General features: G+C 41.2%; 1 protein-coding gene across 2 annotated transcripts; it reads left to right on the top strand.

The window, feature by feature from the left end:
* The first annotated feature begins 1593 nt into the window (after window positions 1-1593).
* Window positions 1594-17684, top strand: sh3glb2b (SH3-domain GRB2-like endophilin B2b). Of its 2 annotated transcripts, XM_084486773.1 has the most exons (12): window positions 1594-1734; window positions 3694-3835; window positions 6937-7065; window positions 7598-7731; window positions 8219-8311; window positions 8719-8781; window positions 9390-9446; window positions 10323-10346; window positions 10863-10952; window positions 11382-11482; window positions 12412-12589; window positions 15350-17684. In XM_084486773.1, exons 1-12 carry the CDS (start codon window positions 1672-1674, stop codon window positions 15455-15457), a joined length of 1182 nt encoding a protein of 393 aa, XP_084342899.1. In that variant the 5' UTR covers window positions 1594-1671; the 3' UTR covers window positions 15458-17684. The 2 variants fall into 2 exon arrangements, with proteins under 2 accessions (XP_084342899.1, XP_084342898.1); XM_084486772.1 differs by lacking the exon at window positions 9390-9446.
* Window positions 17685-19633: the final 1949 nt, after the last annotated feature.

Here is a 19633-nt window from a genome sequence, read left to right as displayed (position 1 = left end):
GATTTTCATGACTATTTAAATTTATTTTGATTTTATTGACACTAAGGAATAAAATAAATAAGTGTAATCTAGTCATCTTAGACGGTCAACAAGGATCTTTTATACGACTAGTTCTCAATTAGGGTGAACCTAGCTTATATTTGCTAACATTGTACCTATGTTATTTTGTTGTTGTTACTGGCAGCAATACTGCAGAGCCCTGGAAAGCTAGTACAACACCTGAAATCTTTGATCGTTGCCATCTCAACAGTGAGAGAATTCGTTTGAAACGTATCTAAAATAAATACCCAAACCGAAATATCCTCATTATCCTTTACGGTCTCCTTGAACTACGTTTACAGTTGCATGGTCTACTAAATGTACATGTACATGTATGTCAACACAACTCAACACAAACTCACACATGCTAATTTTTCATTTTTCTTAAACCACAAAGGAAAAGCCCACAGTCAAACATGCGTATGGTACATTTCTACAGTTGCAGACTATATTTATATATAGTATATATATAGGCATTGTATGTGAGCTGAATTTGGATTCCATGTTTTAAATGTATGTTTAGAATTGATTCTGAAAGCACATATCTAACTGTCCTGCTCTTACAAACACACAGTTTGGCTCTACTGTTTGTATGGATGATTAATTTATTCATGGTTTCATTAGTTAGTTATTTTTGGCTAGTTATTTGGCTCATACCTACTATCTGCATAGAGAGATGAAGAAACTCTGTGCCAACAGTCAGGTATGTTATGGTCATATCGCTTTGATTGTAAGACATACACAACTGGTATTATAATATCAAAAAGCACCACCATTTAGGATTTAATTTTCCTTGGCTCTAAATTTAACTTTACCAACCACACCGTAGGAACTAATAGCTTCCATGTATTCTGAGCCTTCACATCTGCTTTAATATACACAGTAACAACATTGCATGCCAATACTTGAGGCTGGTGGGCTTAGTCAGCTGGGTCCATTCAGCACCATGGATAGCTCTTAAACGTGGGTTTGGTGCTATCCAAGGTTGGGACATTTCACTTGAGTTCTGAGAACACTAAACGGCTCTACATGAGCTAGCATTTAATACCTGCCTGTAGCAGGTATTAACAAACGACACAGTGAGAAAGCTGAGTTGAACTTCTAACATGTTGAATAGTAGTAAGAACTGTAAGAAAGAACTGAAATACAACTGTAAACTACATGTATTTAGTCTGATAATATAATGTCCTAGATGTCTTCCTCTGTTGAGAGAGATATCTTAAGTATGAGTCATCATAAATTCATGATATAGGCCCATATAAAAAAAAGATGCCCTATATTATTTTTAAATACACTGAAATGATATGCAACAATATTGGATGGACGCTTGAATGTGGGTGTTTATCGTGACCACATCGACATGCATACACTCACACGCAAGAAACACACACACACACACACACACACACACACACACACACACACGTGATGCCGTGGGTTTGGTTGTTGAGACGCAGCAGCAGCGGTCTCTTTAACGCCAGGGCAGATAGTCGATTGCCGAGTTCCATGGACAAGATTAAACCCTTCGAGCCTACATTAGCCACAACAATCGCTTCCTGATCAAGAGGATTCCCTTCAGTGGGGATACAATAACACATCCGTGAAGGTCCTCCGTATGCTTAGGCGGATACGATGGATTTCAATGTGAAGAAATTGGCGTCCGACGCGGGGGTGTTTTTCGGCCGAGCCGTTCAGGTAGGGCTTTCATATCTTCCATATCGCCGGGCTATAACGCCTATTCTCGGGTAATTGATTGTGATGCAGGGTAGCGGTGTGTGGTTGTAATGGTCGACGTAGGCCTGCACAGTAACTTCTTTAATAAATAAATAAAATATGTCGTTTTTGGAATTGTAGAAGAGTCTGGGTATTTCCAGTGCGTTGAAAACATTTGTCCCAGCGTAAGCCGATAAAGGTTTGTTAAGCCTATCTATTATTGATGGCTGTAGTCCAGTGTATCGACCATGTGACTGTCACCAGGAGACCGTCCAGTCCACTCTCCTTTCTCCCACTGAAGTTGCAAGACTGCCTTTAACGCTGCAGTCTATGCTTTTGTTTTTGCATTTCTCCTAGTAATGGACGGGAATGGGTCCTAATCTCTTGTCTGTTTTACATTTCCATCGTGTGGGTTGCTATTCTACTGGTAATTTTAACTCGCACCTTTTATTGTACGTCAGTAAAATGTTGATGAGTAAAATAATAAATAATAATAATAAAACAAGTCGCACCTATTGATTAAAGGTTGATGTGGTGGATTATAATTGCGTCAAGTTTATGTTTCATATTGAATCCAAGGAACAACCTCCCTAATGCATGGATGATGTGGCATTCTGTCGCACTACTAAAATAAATGCCATTAAGGGTCTATGAATCCCTGTGAGTGAGCTTTTGTAAAGCAACTAGTACAAACTAATACTTACTGTTGGTTTACACTGCTTTATACCATTACAACGTTTAAGTTGATCTTTCAGTGGTTCCTCGCTTTCTACCAGATCCCCACCCTTATCCCAGGCTTTAAACAGTGTCATGTTGAGTAATATTCCCCATGCAAACATCTAATACATGAGATAGCCTATCAAATTATACAGATATTTAACCATTTTGGAAATGCAGGTACGTTGGCTGTAGCTAGCTGATGGGGATAATAGGTAATGCATTGTCATATTCTATTGGCTCCGAGCAAATAGGCTCAATGCAGCTGAACGAGACAGTATTTAAGACGTCTCCACCCAGTTGATGGATAGATCAGCCTAAGGCTTTTAAAGGGTAACCAACATCACACCAGCTAGTAAAATAGGCACCCTTTAAAAATATTAGATTAGATGACATCATTCTATGTTGTCTGTGTTTGTTTTTTTACCCATAAAGACATTTAAACAATCTGCATCCTTTCACTGGATCAGTCACTATCATCCTTCCTAAATCTGTCTCATGCCACAGGGATGTGAATAAATAACTACCTCCCACCCACATCTTCTTACAGATATTTTAGAGACGTGCTTCAAGTATTTCGAAGGAATGACTCTGTGACAAACCTTTGTCGTTCCATCGGGTCTGTTGAGTGCTTTAGCCACTTATGATGTCATTTATATAATTGTACAGCTGGAGCAGTACAAAAGCTCTTGTCAAAATGCATTGAATATGAATGAAATCCAGATTTCTTTTGACCCGGGCAATTAGCTACTTAGGGAAAGTGGGCAATTAATGCATAAACAAAAATATCAGAAAAAATATATTTAATCTATAATCTGCCGATCACAATGAAGAATCGCAATCACAGTTTTGGGCAAAAATATCACAATAGAGTCCTTGACGTAAGTTCATACATCATAACACTGAATAAACAACTTTACCGTTTAAAAACTGACCATTGCTAATAGATCCTAAATGAATATCCCACCTACTGAAAAATGCTACATTTATTAATTTGTCAATGAATAAAAATCGGTCGCCTAAAAAGACCTTATGTTGACCGGCCCCATTATATATCCCAAAGAAAATGTTCTACCTTTGCTGGAATTATGTTGACCTTATTATTCTTTAACACATGATGGCAAGTTGGGGTGCATCCCTTACTTTTTGAAACGCGTTCCCTTTTGCTTGAGGCTCCGTGCTGTAGGTGTGTGAAGTGAGCGTCGTCCCTCTTCTTTCCTCCAGTTCACAGAAGAGAAGCTGGGCCAGGCCGAGAAGACAGAGCTCGACACACACCTGGAGAACCTGATCACCCGCGCCGACAACACCAAGAACTGGACCGAGAAGATCTTCAGACAGACGGAGGTGCTCTTGCAACCCAATCCGAGTAAGTCTGTTTCGTTTCATGCTTCAAGGGAAAGAAATATTGATTTGCAATTGCATTGAAATGTTCATGCAGGAAAATGCATTAAAAGTATGAGCGTTGCTCTTCGACTGCACAACTAATTATTTATGATGAAATAGGTGTTTGGGTTAAAGAGGTTGTACTAAACCTAGGGGATTCATTATTTTACTCATGTACATGCTTTCAGAAATGAATGTATCTGCTTGTATTTGTGTGCTATTTTATATAGCATTCAGTACAATTGTTCTTTGCTATCTTCCTTCAGTGGTTTTAATTTCTTCAGGAAGTGTTTAAAAACATGACTCTTGGCAAACTTACTAAATAACCACTATGCTAAACTCAATCTCTTCAAGCTCCACTATGTAACTTTTTACTGCACATTTTTGCTTCAAGTCAAACGTATGTAAGCCAGCAGATTTCTATAAAATAAAAGCAATCCATCCACTACTCAATCAACCCAGGAAATCATGCTCTCTTATCTAATTTGGCCAGACACAAAAGATTCTCTCCTCACCAGGGCCAAAGACAAATTTGCTACTTGCTACATTTGTGTTTTTGGAGTTCTTCATGTCGACAACATCACTGTCGGGCCCAAGAGCCATTGCTCTCTGGTGCTGCTAGGCTAACTCTGACCATGAGATGTTGCTAGTGTGCAAAGTTACATAGTGTCTCTTTAATCAAAACATGGTGAGCATGGTGATATGTATGTATATACGTGTCACATGGAGGTCTCTGTTGGATGGACGTGTCTTAATGTTTAACCCAGATTTCTTTCACCCTTCACGCTCCAGTTGACCATACTGGTAAGTCAGTGTCTCATTTGTCCTGTCTTATCAGCTCCATGAGGAGACAGTGTGCCGGAACATTCTCACAGCCCTTCCACATCTCACACTATCCTCCCTTGTTTTTCTAGTCTGCTGATAGCCACAGAATAGTATGTCAAAAGACGCCTTGTTCATTCACATTTAACTTGTCCACTGAATCACACAAGTCTTTAGTTGTATTCAAACTATTGACCACAATGATTGAGGCCATATTCTAAATTCCAAAAGTTATGATTTTGAGTGGTTTGGTGGGGTTTTAGTTCTGAAACTAGTTGACTCTTATCAGACTACGAGATGCTGAACTCCTGCACTCCTAAAACTTGTATTTGTACCAGTGGAAATTAATGTGAATGAAAGTGTCTACTACTAATTTTGTACTCAAAATTGCTTAGCGCAATATGATGTATCAATCTGAAGGGAGGTTTATTAAAAAGATGATCATCATCATCTGTGGCCCTGTTTACATGTTACATTATCAGTGTGTGTTCGTCATTGAGAACAATGTTCATAATGGCCTTTTGTCTGTCGGAGCTGCTGTCAGCGATTTCTGCTCTCCCCACTGTGTTTTGATTGAGTCTGAATCACAACAAAGTGGGACATTGCTGATAGCAGCTTTAATTGATCATGCATGGAGTTCCTATTGGAATGTCCATGACATTTTGGAATCGGATGTGATTTACCCATAAAAGGAATTTGTCTAGGTATGTTGGTGCAAGGAAAAAAAAAGCTAAATAAAACTTAACTGTAAGAAAAAAAATATTACAAATGTACACAAAATAAATGTTGATTCTCAGAGTGTGCACAAAGTGGGGATAAGGTGTGGACCAGACCACACCGTGCGCACCAATACACCCATACAGCCGTCCATGACCCCGTCTTGGATCCGTATCATTCATCACTATTTCATCCCCCACCCTGTATTGAAGGCAAAACAAATATGTGTGAAGTTAACTTAAAGGGAGGGTAGGCAATATAAGTAAGCAAGTTTTGATAGTATACCAACTGGAAAAAACCCACCCTTCCCTCGAGCCTCCAATCAGCCACTAACCCAAAACATGTGACTAGCTTGCTAGCTTTAGCAATAGCTCTGCCTGGACTAATTGACTAAGACTCCGGTCATGAGTTCAATGAGTTCACGTAGGTAGACAGACGTGTAGAATTGTAATTGGACAGGCTTACTACAGGCCTGCAACAGCCAAAGATACTGTGTTTTTGTGTGGATGAGAGGATGAGATTTTTTTTTTTTTAACAAATATTGCTTCTAAACTAAATTTCCTACCCTGTGTGTGTGTGTGTGTGTGTGTGTGTGTGTGTGTGTGTGTGTGTGTGTGTGTGTGTGTGTGTGTGTGTGTGTGTGTGTGTGTGTGTGTGTGTGTGTGTGTGTGTGTGTGTGTGTGTGTGTGTGTGTGTGTGTTCTAGTATACTACCACTAGAATTTCAATGTATGAGAATATCTTAATTGCTCATCATGTGATAAAAAAAATAATGCAAGTGTATGAAATGCAATAATCAGTCTGAATTTAAATGGCACTTTGTTATTATATGTAATAGCCTTTCAACTCGATTTCAATATCTATCCATTTGTGACATCACAATTCTCCAACCATATGTTTGATGGAAATATCATCTGCCCTGGGCTGTCCATCATAGGTCTGATCCAACACTCCCGCTTCTGATGTCACAAATGGATAGATTTCACACCTGCTTGTATTAGGCAATTTATTTTTCTTACGAACAATCAATAATTAATTGTTCCATTGAAGCCTGATATCCGAGTGAAACCAAAGCCTTGTTTTTTATCACAACTAGAAGCTGGGTAATGGTCAACAGAAAGGAATTTAAGAATTAGAATACTGTCAACAAATGTGCTCATGTTGAGGAGTTCAAACCCAAAGATGGAAACACCATATACCTTTTTGGATGTTCTAAATATTATTTTCAACATTTAAATAGTTTTCATCTATCAATGGCGATACTTGTTATTGTGACTTTTCATCTTTTTTTTCTCTCTTTTTACTGATCTTCTTGTTAAAATCTATCTCCTACCACCCAGAAAAAGAAAATCCATGTGATATTGTATCACTTAATGTGATCCATACTATTGATTCAAGTCGTCAGATGTACACACATCTCTCTGCTTAACATTTTCGAGTGGATTACATCTTGTCCAATATATCTTCATTAAATGAAGATAAATAAATTTTATCTTCATTCAATGACGTTGTGCTTTGCTCTATCTTTTCCCCTTGGGATCCACAGGTGCCCGCATCGAAGAGTTCTTCTATGAGAAGCTAGACAAGAAGGTCCCGTGCCGGGTCACCAATGGAGAGCTCCTGGGCCAGTACATGCTGGAGGCCTCCCGGGACTTTGGTCCTGAGACCCCCTATGGTCAGTGCAGCCCGTGTCTCCGTCAGGCTGAAGCCATGCTTACCATGCACTATGGAAGTCCAAGTGACCGCTCCAATCATTCAACACGAGACACACTTGGGAAAGGAAACACAAACGTTCCCAAACCCGCAAGTGTGTCCTACTCAATGTGCAATTTTCATATCTTCATATTTCCTATTTTGCCTTTATGTGCAATAGCCCAGCATTTGAATAGCAGTACAGTTGTTCTATAGTATGCCCATTTCTATGTGCATAAATGTACATATTTTTCCTTTGTTTTCGCCTTTATTTATTTTTGGCGTTTCAGTTTTATTTCGGTCTCTATTTTCTAAATGTTCTATCTTTAGCAGAGCAATATCAGGACAGTAACAATTTCCCCAGGATGAATAAATTACTCTGAAACTGAATCTGTGTGTGTGTGTGTGTGTGTGTGTGTGTGTGTGTGTGTGTGTGTGTGTGTGTGTGTGTGTGTGTGTGTGTGTGTGTGTGTGTGTGTGTGTGTGTGTGTGTGTGTGTGTGTGTGTGTGTGCAGGCAGCACCCTCAGCACAGTCGGCGAGTACCAGAGGAGACTTGGGGGGGCAGAGAGGGAGTTCCTGCTCACCTCTTCCATGAACTTCCTCACACCGCTACGCAACTTCCTGGAAGGAGACTGGAAGACCATATCAGTGAGTACTGCTAGGCCGGCCCCCCCTTCTGTTTAACGCACCGCTGACCCACTGAAATGAAGAGACGGCCAACATTAAGTACTATAGAGGTCATGAAAATGAGGGATTTACCTCCATTAAATCACATTCATTATACTATATACTATACATCTGCCCATGCATTCATTGGTATAATACCCTTCTTGTGTTTTCCCAACTTAATATCATTTGCATTAACGTTTATTATTAGACATTTTTTTATATTAAAAAAACTACTAATCGATACATAAAAATTGTGAAATTATCTGTAACATGTTTGTATGTTTTTCGGCCCACGGCTGAGTTTACCTTTTGGTCCATAGCACCTAAAGTTTTGTATTTTCTTTGTTTTGTTCCGTCACTCAACCATTGATAGATTATGATAACTGGGGGCCCACAGTTTGTGTACTGTACATTCAGCAGTTATAATCAACACACACCCTGACTGAGATTTGCTTGTATTTGTCAGAAAGAGAAGCGACTACTGGAGAACCGACGGCTGGACCTGGACATCTGTAAAGCCAGGGTGAAGAAATCCAAGCAGGCCGAGGCCAAAGCTGCGGTGAGTTTTTTTTAAAATATACAGTATATACTAATTGATTGACACATGTTCCTGCAAACCGTGTCATCTTGCCTTGTGGAACCAATCCACTGAGAAGCACGTCATAGGAGCAGGAATAATGTGTGCATGTGTGCAGCCACTAATCATGCATGTATACTTCATCATACTTCAATTTTCAATGCCCCTGCATACTTATTGTAATTTTATATTTTAATATATTTTATTGTATTGTCTTTCTGTTGTCTTGTTCATCATTTGTAATGGCAACAATCTCCCTATGGCCTACTTTTTAAACCATATTTGGAATCTCATTGTCTATATTTGGGGTGTCTAGATTGTCGGAGTGTCATGGATGATCGTATTGGTGATGATGATGTATACTCACTCCTGTGCTGTCATGTTCTCAGACTGCTCCAGATTTTCAAGAGACGAGGCCTCGCAACTACGTGCTGTCTGCCAGCGCATCAGCGGTAAGACACCTTTGAGACGTCTTCTGAGTACACACACACACACACGCACACGCACACACTTTTTAGTGCGTTCTCACACATCTAGTGTGTTCTCCCTCACACACTCTTCTCGGTGTGCCCGTAAGGGTGACAAACACAACGCTCAAGCATCAGAATGTACCGTCAAGAAGAAATAAATAAAATGAATGAATGCCGACAAGTAGGATTGGTTGTCACTTTGAACAAAATAGCTTGAATTTCCTGTAACTGATGAAGCACCTTTTTTATAAGTAACTATTTAAATCGATTTGTTTTTCAACTCTGGACCTAATACAAAAATGGAAATTGATGGTGCCTTCCAAAATAAAACCTGATGAGAATGATGTCACGTCAATAGGGCTCACTGTACGTGTCATTTACTGGAATTTTGAAATGTCAGCGTTGGGATAATAACCAAAAAAGGTCAGTAGCAGCCTTCATGAAGGTATACTGGTTATAAATGAATTCTGCACTCACTCATAATCAGAAAGTTTGAGGGCTTTAGTTGAGTTAGCAGTGCGAGGTCCAGGCCCTGTTGTGTAATTGTGACGTGTTGCTTCCTTCCTGCGGGCCCCATGCCTTGCTCACAGCTGCAGAGCAAGGAGGGTTGGGATTTTGCTGACTCCAGTGTTTCGGAGATCGAGAAGGTTGTCCGCCTTTGTGATGGCAAACAATGAACCGCCATAGCTCCTAGCTCCCCGTTTTGTCCCCTCCCGGTGTGTGTGTGTGTGTGTGTGTGTGTGTGTGTGTGTGTGTGTGTGTGTGTGTGTGTGTGTGTGTGTGTGTGTGTGTGTGTGTGTGTGTGTGTGTGTGTGTGTGTGTGTGTGTGTGTGTGAGCATGCGTGCTTTGTGTGTGATAAGAGAGAATTGAATTAACATTAAAGGCAGAAGTAAGATAATCTATGGTGATGTAAGGGTAAACACACTTACAACTATTTCAATACAAATAAATATAAATTTGATCAAGATAGACAATTTTTCACCTGCTTAAAAAAAACTGGTGGGTCATGAAGGGGTTACCTTTGTTTAACTTTTCAGCAGGGTTTGTATTGTGCATTGATGCATAGATTTCACCCCATTACTTTCTACCCCCATCTACAGGTGCATCACAAATGTGCATCAGAATTCTCCTTCTTATATTATCAGTTTAACATTTCTTCTTAGATTCAATTAAATCGTAAGTAACAAACTTTTATAAATAAGAAGAAGAATTAATTAATTAAGGAATTAATGAACAAAGAAATCTGTTAGCGAATCGCTGAGTGGCAATTTAGCACGGGCTACGCTACGACACAAAGCTTGGCATGTTAGCTGATCAGCTATCACAGTGTTCTAAGACGTCGTCCTACTGCCTTAAATCCATCATTCATGTTGTGTGCCTAGAAACCCCGTGTGGAAATGTTGACATCTCATAATTTTGTCGTGTGTTTAGCTCTATAGTGCATACATACGATCTGCCAGATTAATGTGAGACTGGATCCTGACTTTATATATTTTTCTGTTTTCCCCACTGCATCTCTTAGCTGCTGAGTGAGGAAGTGGACAAAGTAAGTATGTGACAGTCTCCTAGGTTAGGGGATGTCTCATCCCTGGGAGTGTTGGCAAGAAGGTTTACTGCACATCCCCGTTATTAATTTATCTTCTTGTGTTGTGATCTCTCTCCCTTCCTCCCTTTAATTATTTCTGTCCTTCTTGTCTTCCTTCTGTCGTTCTGTCTTTCCTTGATGTTTTCCTTTTTTCTTTCTCGCTGTCTTTCCTTTCTTCTTCTTTCCTCCTTTCCTCTCTCCTCTCCCCTCCTCCTTTCCTCTCTCCTCTTCCTTTCCTCTCCTCCTCCTTTCCTATCTCCTCTCCTCCTCCCTCCTCCTTTCCTATATCCCCTCCTCCTCCCTCCTCCTTTCCTCTCTCCTCTCCTCCTCCCTCCTCCTTTCCTCTCTCCTCTCCTCCTCCCTCCTTCCTCCTCCCTCCTCCTTCCCTCTCCTCCCTCCTCCTCCCTCCTCCTTCCCTCTCCCCTCCTCCTCTCCTCCCCTCCTCCTTTCCTCTCTCTCCTCTCCTCCTCCCACCAGGCAGAGCATGAGCTCCGTGTTGCCCAGACGGAGTTTGACCGTCAGGCGGAGGTCACCAGACTGCTGCTGGAGGGCATCAGCAGCACACACGTGAGTCCGTGGCGATCCAGGCTGCCTCTGGTCCCCCCCCTCACGTACCAGCCGGCCCGCCTCCGCACTCCTGAATGTCATGCTGGGGAGTTTTCAAAATGAATCCAAAAGTCTGGACGGGACGAAGACAAACGTTGTATTCTTTATGTTCAATGAGGTTTCAGTTTGACCAATGTTCCTTTAGTCAAGACAGATGGGGTCTCCATGGAGACAGGAAATCAGAATTTCACAAATAATTTCTGACCAGTCACACACAATGTTCACATTGCCTTTCACTGCAGAGATTTTGACAAGTTGCTAAATACTTGATTCCTTGTTAAATCTATTAGGGGGGCAGTCCCAACTCTTTTCCTCAGTGCAAGTTTGAAAGCATATATGAATTCCTTAATGCTATTTGTAGAAATCAAAGATCTCTCTCTCTCTCCCCAGTTGAACCACTTGCGTTGTCTGCACGAGTTTGCCGAAGCTCAGGCCAAATACTACGCCCAGTGTCATCAGTTCATGCTGGAGCTTCAGAAGGAGCTCAACGGGTCAGTATTCACCGCTCGGCCAGACTTGAGGCGATTAGAATGACGGCTGGTGTAGTTACAATGTATGGATTACATTTAGATTCACTTACAGAGCAACGTTTTCTTTGTGCGGTAGCCACTCAAAGCTCAGCTCCCCCAAGTAGGCGAAAGGCACTAGAAGTGTTTTAAGCAATGGTGGGTTTAAGTGAATGCCCGTCCATCTGTGCATTGATGCATCTCAACTGCTTGCGGTTACCGTCTGCCGTCCACTCCTCTGAATGTTTGGCAAACCCTCAAGAAATTCTCCCATCTGCTTTATTTACTTTATTTATTTAGTTCGTCCAAAAGGGCTTTTGAAATCGTTTGAAGTCCACTGCTGTTATGCATTAGCTAAAAACCAGCGAAACCCCAACATTGGTGTTGAGGCCACAGACGATGCAGGCCTTTTTTCTCTTTACCTCTTCACCTGCTACCTTGGATATGTTTTTCGCTAGTCTACCAAGAGTCCAGGACATTAAGGGACATTTAATTAAAGTGAAGCTCAGCGTTTTATTTTTATTTTTTTCTTTGTCTGGACAAATAGTCTAAATGGTCTGTTGATTAAGTAAGGCAGCGTCTACGAGCCCAAAGTAAAAGTTGAAGGAACACATCTTATTTGACGCGATGCCGATGGCTGTTGACGGTGGAGCTGAAGAGTAAAAGACTAAAAATAAGAAAAGTAATAATAGACGCATAAATTCTATCTATCTATTATCTCTCCATCCATCTGTCTCTATCTCTTCTATATTGTAGCCCTTAAAAGCAGTTGTTTTGCTCATTTTCTTCCTTGCACTTTTTTGAGGTACATCTTCATTGTTGAACTTTGAACAAAAGCGTCGGCTAAATAAATGTTGTGTAATGTTACGACAACTCTGACCTCTTTCCCCCCCCCATCCCCCACCCACCCCCAGGACGTCCGCCACGGCCGCCCCCTCCTCCTCGGCCGCCGCAGCGTCAGCCGCGCCCCCCCGGCCCGACAGCGTGGCCATCGAGGACATGATCCTGCCGGCCACCGGCACCAGGAAGGCCCGGGTGCTGTACGACTACGACGCCCACGACTCCAGCGAGCTGTCCCTCCTGGCCGACGAGGTACGGCAGCGCCCTCCCGGACGCGCACGGTTTACACAGAGCCCCCCTTTCCACCAACACAGAACAGGGGCCCCATATTTAAAGGTCCCATGACATGCCACCAGGTGTGAGCGGGATTAGCCGTTCCAAGCCGTTTTGAACGGCACACCTGGTGGCATGTCATGGGACTTTTAACAGGAGAATTCGAGAGTTTGTCACATATTTTAGCATTTTCATGCTTTATTGTGTGAGATAGAGAGGAAGATATGGGAGATAGAGGGGAGGACATGCAACAAAGGAACTGAGCCTATATGGTACGCGCTTTAATCCGGCGAGCCACCGGGGCGCCTCGACCCAAAATAAGCCTAGAAGTCGGTTCCCGGCTCGAACCGAAAGATAGCAGAAACGCCCCTCCCCCCCCATCCCACGTTGATGATGCATCATTGCTTACAATGGAACCGGTTCATCAAGCACAGCTAATCAGATGGAACAGGGGCTAATGGAATCATTAGGCATCATTAGGCAGGTGCCAACACTGTAGAGTGACTTTCGTTAACATAAAGTCATTCATGAGCCATTCACAAGTAGTTTGTGAATGGTGAATTCATATAATTGTTTTATTACTTATAACATTATAGATGTTTGAAATTAATTGGTTCATTATTAGCGGTTGGTATGTAAATAAATACTTGTCTTCTCAACCATAAACATTTTGCAGCACCTAAGCTAAAGTTTCAGCATATTCCAGTATATTTCGAATTAAATGCATTGCCTGATGCCTAAATGGCTTAGTGATTATTTAATCATGTTTCATCAAAACTTGTGACTTGCCCATTAATGAGTTACTTTAAAGTGTTATCGACACTTTTAGCTACAGAAAGCATTCCATGAAATTGTTGTAGCTGCAACAACAAAAAACGTATAGTGCTGCCAAACCTAGGCCTGGAGTGCAGAGTAGCCACAAAGCGATCAGAAATACCTGTGGGGTATTCCACAAAGCCGGTTTTATCACTTACCCAGCTAAGTTAACCCAGGGTTAGCGGCAACCCTAGGTTTTCCGTTCCAAAATGAACACGGTATGTAAGTTGCTATAGAAACATATGCTCTCAATCAAACCTGGTCGGAGCAGGTTTTGCACAGGTTAAGTTTGGGAGATAACCCGGTTTTGCTCAGGGTATTTAAACCCACGTTTATCGCAGCTTTCACGTGTTCACAATGGCATGCCCTTTTGACGAGAGGCCTGTTGATATCGGAGCGCAAATAATTTGTGCAATTGACAGAGAGAGATTAATTAGACCACGGCTCGACATATTGTCCTTTCTGGATGACTTTTTGCTGGAGAGATATCGTTTTTCACATTCTTTGATCTATTTAAATAGCCTTCTCCAACCCTACATTGCAAATGTTACCAATCGTGGATCTGCCCTCGGTTCACTACAAACAATTTGCATAGCTTTCAGTTTTTTTGCGACTGGTAGCTTTTTGTACAGTGTAGGAGATGCTGAGCACATAGGCAAAGCTACCGTCTGCCGCTCAGTGCGTAAAGTCTGTCTTGGGCTGAAGCGGTTGTTGCGTAACTTCATCGTTTTTCCAGGCCATAAACCCACGAGAAGCATTAAAATGGAGTTTCACCAACTTGCAGGTCAGCCTTTAAGTGTTCGGACTTTAAGTGTTCCCAAATGGCACCGAAATTATCCTTGTTGACTTTTCATCTGGGTGTTATATTTCAGGATTCCCTAATGTAATTGGGTGCATTGATGGCACACATCCAATGTGAGCAATACATTTCAACAGGGTGCGTTGCATTATGAACATATCATAGACCTCATATAATTGTTGTGCTTGTCCAAGATAGCTCAAAGTTTGTATTTGATCGCAGGGCAATTCGATGGGGATCTCCTAGTAGATCGAGGGTATCCATGCCTACCGACGCTCATCACCCCGTACCCTAATCCCGCTCCTGGACCACAGACAACATTTAACCTGGCACACAGCAGAACCCGCGTTAAGATTGAAAATACATTCGGGATATTGAAGTCCAGATTCCAATGCCTACGTGGACTAAGAGTTTGTCCGGAACGGGCATGCAATGTAATTGTTGCATGCGCCTCCACAATATAGCCACTCTGCACAAAGAGATGCCTCCCCCCTTTGACCCGTTCCTTGAGGAGGAACACATTCCGCAAATGGTTGTAAGGGCTGGACAAAGGATGCGAGACCACATTTGCAGAAATAATTTTCAATTAAAAAAAAAAACGCGCACGTGAACGCGCACAACCCTGTGTTAACCAAACCTGTGTTGATTGAACTAATTCATAACCGGTGCTGTGGAACTGACAGCTCTGGGTTAGTCGGCACAGGGTCAATCAACCTAGAGTTCAGCGTTAACTCTGTGTTTGTTAAACCTCCGTTCTTGGAATACCCCACTGGTCATTTATCATACGTGTTTATTGGTGCAAGCAGTGACCGTAGGTATCTTGCATCAAAGTGCTTTCTAAAGTTCCTCAACAATTTCTAAAGTTCCACAACTCAGTCAGGTGCCTTCTAGACAAACGATGACATCACTATAGCCATCAATATGGTCTGAACCGTAGTCACTGGACTTACCCTTAGATTAGCAAAGGGCCATCCTGTTTTACATGCATGCTCCTGTATTTCTCAAAATATGAGTATGAAGCTGATGTTCAACTTCCAAAGATTGTTCTGCATGTTCAATCTTTTCTCAACTTATTAATTCATTAGTATTTGATGAAATGTTTTGTTAAAATTTTCTTTGCACAGGTTATCACTGTGTACACTGTTCCTGGCATGGATCCTGATTGGCTGGTCGGCGAGAAGGGAAACCAGAAGGGCAAAGTTCCAGTCACCTACCTGGAGTTGCTGAGCTAATGGACACGCACTCACACACATACACACGTGCACACACACGCACATGCAGACATAGACGCACACATACAAACACATACACACACACACACACACACACACACACACACACACACACACACACACACACACACACACACACACACACACACACACACACACACACACACACACACACACACACACACGTACGTGCATAAATGTCTACCTGTTGCTAAATACTGTGCATCATGCACACCAAGGTTTAGTCGAAGTTGAAGCCTGCTGTTACGGAAAGGTTAATTAAATTGGTGAACATAGACTCCTCATGTCTAGTAAAGTGTGTGTGATGTTAGAAACAAGTGTCACGGTGAGATTTGGATTGGTAAATGAACGTTTCTAGTCGGTGTAGATTGTATTAGTGGATCATTGGATTGGTGATAGTGTTGGCAGTTTGTTGTAAACTACAGGTTAAATAGGAATTAAAGCCTGATGAGAATAACATAGAATATTGAATTTAGAATAAAGAACATAGAATACATAAAGAACCAGCCTATTGCATTGGTTATATATTTATGTATTCTAGATATATATACAATAGAAATATCAAATATTTGCCTAGAAACTGGTATTGCGTTCATTTGACCATCATTTGTGTTTTCCCAAATGACATCTAATTCAATGAAATAGTCACAGGAATTGACAGTGTAGTGTAATTATATGGTTGATTATTTTAAGGACCAATTTGAACAGCTGTCGAGCGTTGCCCCATACACGCCGTACAGAACAGAGGTGTGGCAATACAGGCTGTGTCTTAACCGCTGTATCCTTCTGTGTTCTTCTGTGTTGCGTCTCTGCGGTGTTCAACCAAAATACAAATCAAAACGTCACCAAGGGCTGAAGGTTCCCAAAGGTTTTTCTTTTAAACACATTTCACGATAGAGGACAGGTCCAGATCAGGATTAGTGCTGTCAACATGTTACAGACCGGATCAGAACACTACAACAGCCTTGAGTGATTGCACAAGGAGGGAGGGGAGGGGGACATGATTGTAGGGAGGAGAGGGGAACATTATTGAGAGTCTGGCTTCAGTCAGGAGACAGATATATTCTTAGACTTCAAAATAGAAATGCTGCAATATTTGATTTGATTGATATTTCAAAAGTTACAATAGTTAATATATTATTATAATGTATTGGAAGGATATTATTATTATTATTATGTTATTATTATGTCTAACTTGATTTAGTGTAGACATTCACTGGCTAAGATGAGGCTGGCAAACAAATATGACCTATGAATAAACAATATATATATAAAATAACGGCAATATCAATTTGACTAATATATAATGGCATAATGCGTGAAGTTGCCTTGTAGTCTATGTGGCATGTTTGTGTTTCTCTCCCACGCTGTCTCCATAACACGCGTCTTTACTTCTGGAGGGTTTATAAGTCAATGCCCAAGAGTCCGATGGCTGCTTTTAGCAGAAAGGCCAGTGAGAGATTAGCGGTATTCGTCATTTTAACACTGTTTGGCATCTGAAGGTTTGCTATGACCGCATTGTACACCTCGCGTTACATTTGGTTTTCGCTGTGCGGTTAACGTTTTCCGAAGATTAACGGCGTACGATAATAAGTGGGTAATTTGAACGTGAGCGCTTCGGACATTGTAGTGCACTACTTTAATGTTTAAGTTGAATGTCTTATTTATGTTCAGTATGTATTTCATGAGGTTATCATATGAGAGGAAAGTGTGTGAGAAAAAGGGAGCAGGAGATGGGAAACATGTGTTTTTTTTGTTTTTGCACAATACCTTGAAGTTGATCCCCAAGTCACCCGGATGTGTCCAGTCAATGTTTTTTTTTTTTTTTTTTTAATACTTGAACTGTACTTCAAAGTTTTTGTTCCCTTTTGGTCAACATTGAAAATTGAGTTTACTGTTCTTAAAATTCTCTTGTATGCGGAGATTCCTTATTACGATTGTGAAAAGGAATAGCCATTTTTATTTATTTTATCCTAAGTCATTCTGTTGTCCTGTTTGTTTGTGTGTGTGTGTGTGTAACTATCTCTGCCTGCTCTTCCTTGTAATGTCCTTCAAGCCTAAGTTAACTCGATGTGCGCATTATGTCTGTTGCCTTTTTAAATGTGTTTCACAGCAGGTATTTGAACTTTAGAAAGGATCAAATATCTCCAAATTGTGGTTTTACTGGAAGGCACTGCATATTCTCTCTGGTTTGATGTGCAATAAAAATGCATGTGTGATATTGCAGTTGAGTTCTGGTTTGAATTTTCTTCAACTGAGTGCATGAAGGCAAAAACCGCATAGTTAAATAATCTGCTGACAACAGCTATTTGTGGTTCCCATTCAGGGGCGTCAATGGGGCTGGATCAGAATGCATCATGAGATTTTCTGTTGGTGATGCTGTGGCATCATAGGAGGATTTTGAGTTGTTGATGTTAAAATGTAAATGGTGTGCTACAGATGTTAATGTCTGTTGATGCCTGTGCCTTAGCTTTTGGTGAATTGACCCCAATGTCCACTCTGCTCAAAATGATCTCTTGGCTTTCCATTTCACACACAACACAATTGTCAAATGAGATAAGCTATCTATTTCAATTGATCTATAGATATCTATATAGATGGCCTACATTGCATTACAGCTCTATTTTCAAGCAACAATCCTTATTACTTGGCATGACAACATTTAACCTTTAGCAGACGTTAAAAAAGGCAAGAAGTTGAGAAACAAAGAGTTTCTCTTAATTCCCCAACATAATTCAGTGTATAAAGACCAGTGTTTTTGTTCCATATGTCTATTTGCCCAATATATCCTTCAGTGTTAATTGAATTTAGCTTGGAAGCAGAACTTGCTTTCACCTACTGGATCAGAAATGTCCTACCTTTGGCTAATCTTCAGCTTTTTTACTCCTGCTTATAGTGACAGCCCAGTCTGGTGTAGGCCTACACTAATGGACCACCGCTTGTTGGACCAGACTATAAAACACACCTGTCTAATCTATACCCTAATGTATTACGTAGCGTCTGATCTGCCCATGCGTCCTGCCATACAGCTAGGGAATGATTGGTTGGTTGTGATATATATCGCGAAGAGCCCAGACCACTAAAACAGATCCTCTCTTCGGACGATGGTGCATGCTGGTTTGTGAATAGTCTGAATTTGTACTTGGATCAGTAACAACCAAATAAATGCTCAGACAACATAGGGTCCAGGCCCCTGTGGTACCCCTGCCCTCAGTCGGTAACCAAAGCTTTGATCATCTGCATACAGAATCACGGATTGCGACTTATGGTGCTATCCATTTGTTTGGTACGCCCACCATCCCAGTCGGATCTCCCAGCTTTCTTGCGGCATTGATGCATTGCAGCATTGAGGCACGCCTCCTTTTCTTTGGGGATATCAGAGCCCACACTCCCTACTTCTTGGATTCATCCACTATTTTTCAGACCAATAAAACATCACCATTTGTGCAGCAAATGCTTAGACCATAATAGAAAAAGAAAATAATATAGTGATCATAAAATGGTCAGGAAGAGGATTCAATTTTCTTTAAATGTGGGTGGATGACACCGAATTAAGGTAAACAAATGGCCAACGCAGATGTAGGTCATTCAGTAAGCATGGTCCTTTTAATCTGGCTTTTTTTTGTACTAGTAAAAAGATACATGTCTGGAAATGAAAGGCAAAACATTTTGACACCTGGATAGAAAATGTATAAGCCTATACAAATTCTGAAGTCTTCATATACACGAGTCAAACGTCTGCATGTAACACTTAGAATAACCCTTGATATGAGATGCCGGTTTGCCGTCCCCTCATGTAAACAATGGACAACATTTTCATCACAGACATGTTTTTTTTTTTTTTTGATCCAATGCTTTGATTGGCTATTGAGTCACAACCAAAAGGTGGTGAACCTTCCATTGCAAAAAGGTTCAACGTGAAACCCAACACCTTTAAGGCTTTCTGCTGCAAAACTCTTTAGTCTGAGCTAACTTTGGGAACAAGCTCACAAGTAAACAAGCCAACATTATCCGTTACCAACTTTAACATGCATCAAATAGTTAACAGTCCTTCTCGTCTGTTTCTCCATGTACGTACATTTGCACCGTGTTTGCGATCAGATTGCAGTAAAAGCTGGCTAAGGCAAGGGAGAAGAAAGGCACAATACATCAACA

Source organism: Micromesistius poutassou (assembly GCF_964030765.1).
Source record: "Micromesistius poutassou genome assembly, chromosome: 22".
Classification (NCBI taxonomy): domain Eukaryota; kingdom Metazoa; phylum Chordata; class Actinopteri; order Gadiformes; family Gadidae; genus Micromesistius; species Micromesistius poutassou.
Note: the sequence above shows the minus strand (reverse complement) of the source record. Positions and strands in the feature narration are given on the sequence as shown.

Excerpts from the sequence above, each read along its gene's own strand:
- sh3glb2b (XM_084486773.1), top strand. The coding sequence starts at position 1,672 with ATGGATTTCAATGTGAAGAAATTGGCGTCCGACGCGGGGGTGTTTTTC. Across the intron at positions 3,836-6,936 it reads GCTCTTGCAACCCAATCCGA|GTGCCCGCATCGAAGAGTTC; the intron begins GTAAGTCTGTTT and ends TGGGATCCACAG. Across the intron at positions 10,953-11,381 it reads AGGGCATCAGCAGCACACAC|TTGAACCACTTGCGTTGTCT; the intron begins GTGAGTCCGTGG and ends CTCTCTCCCCAG.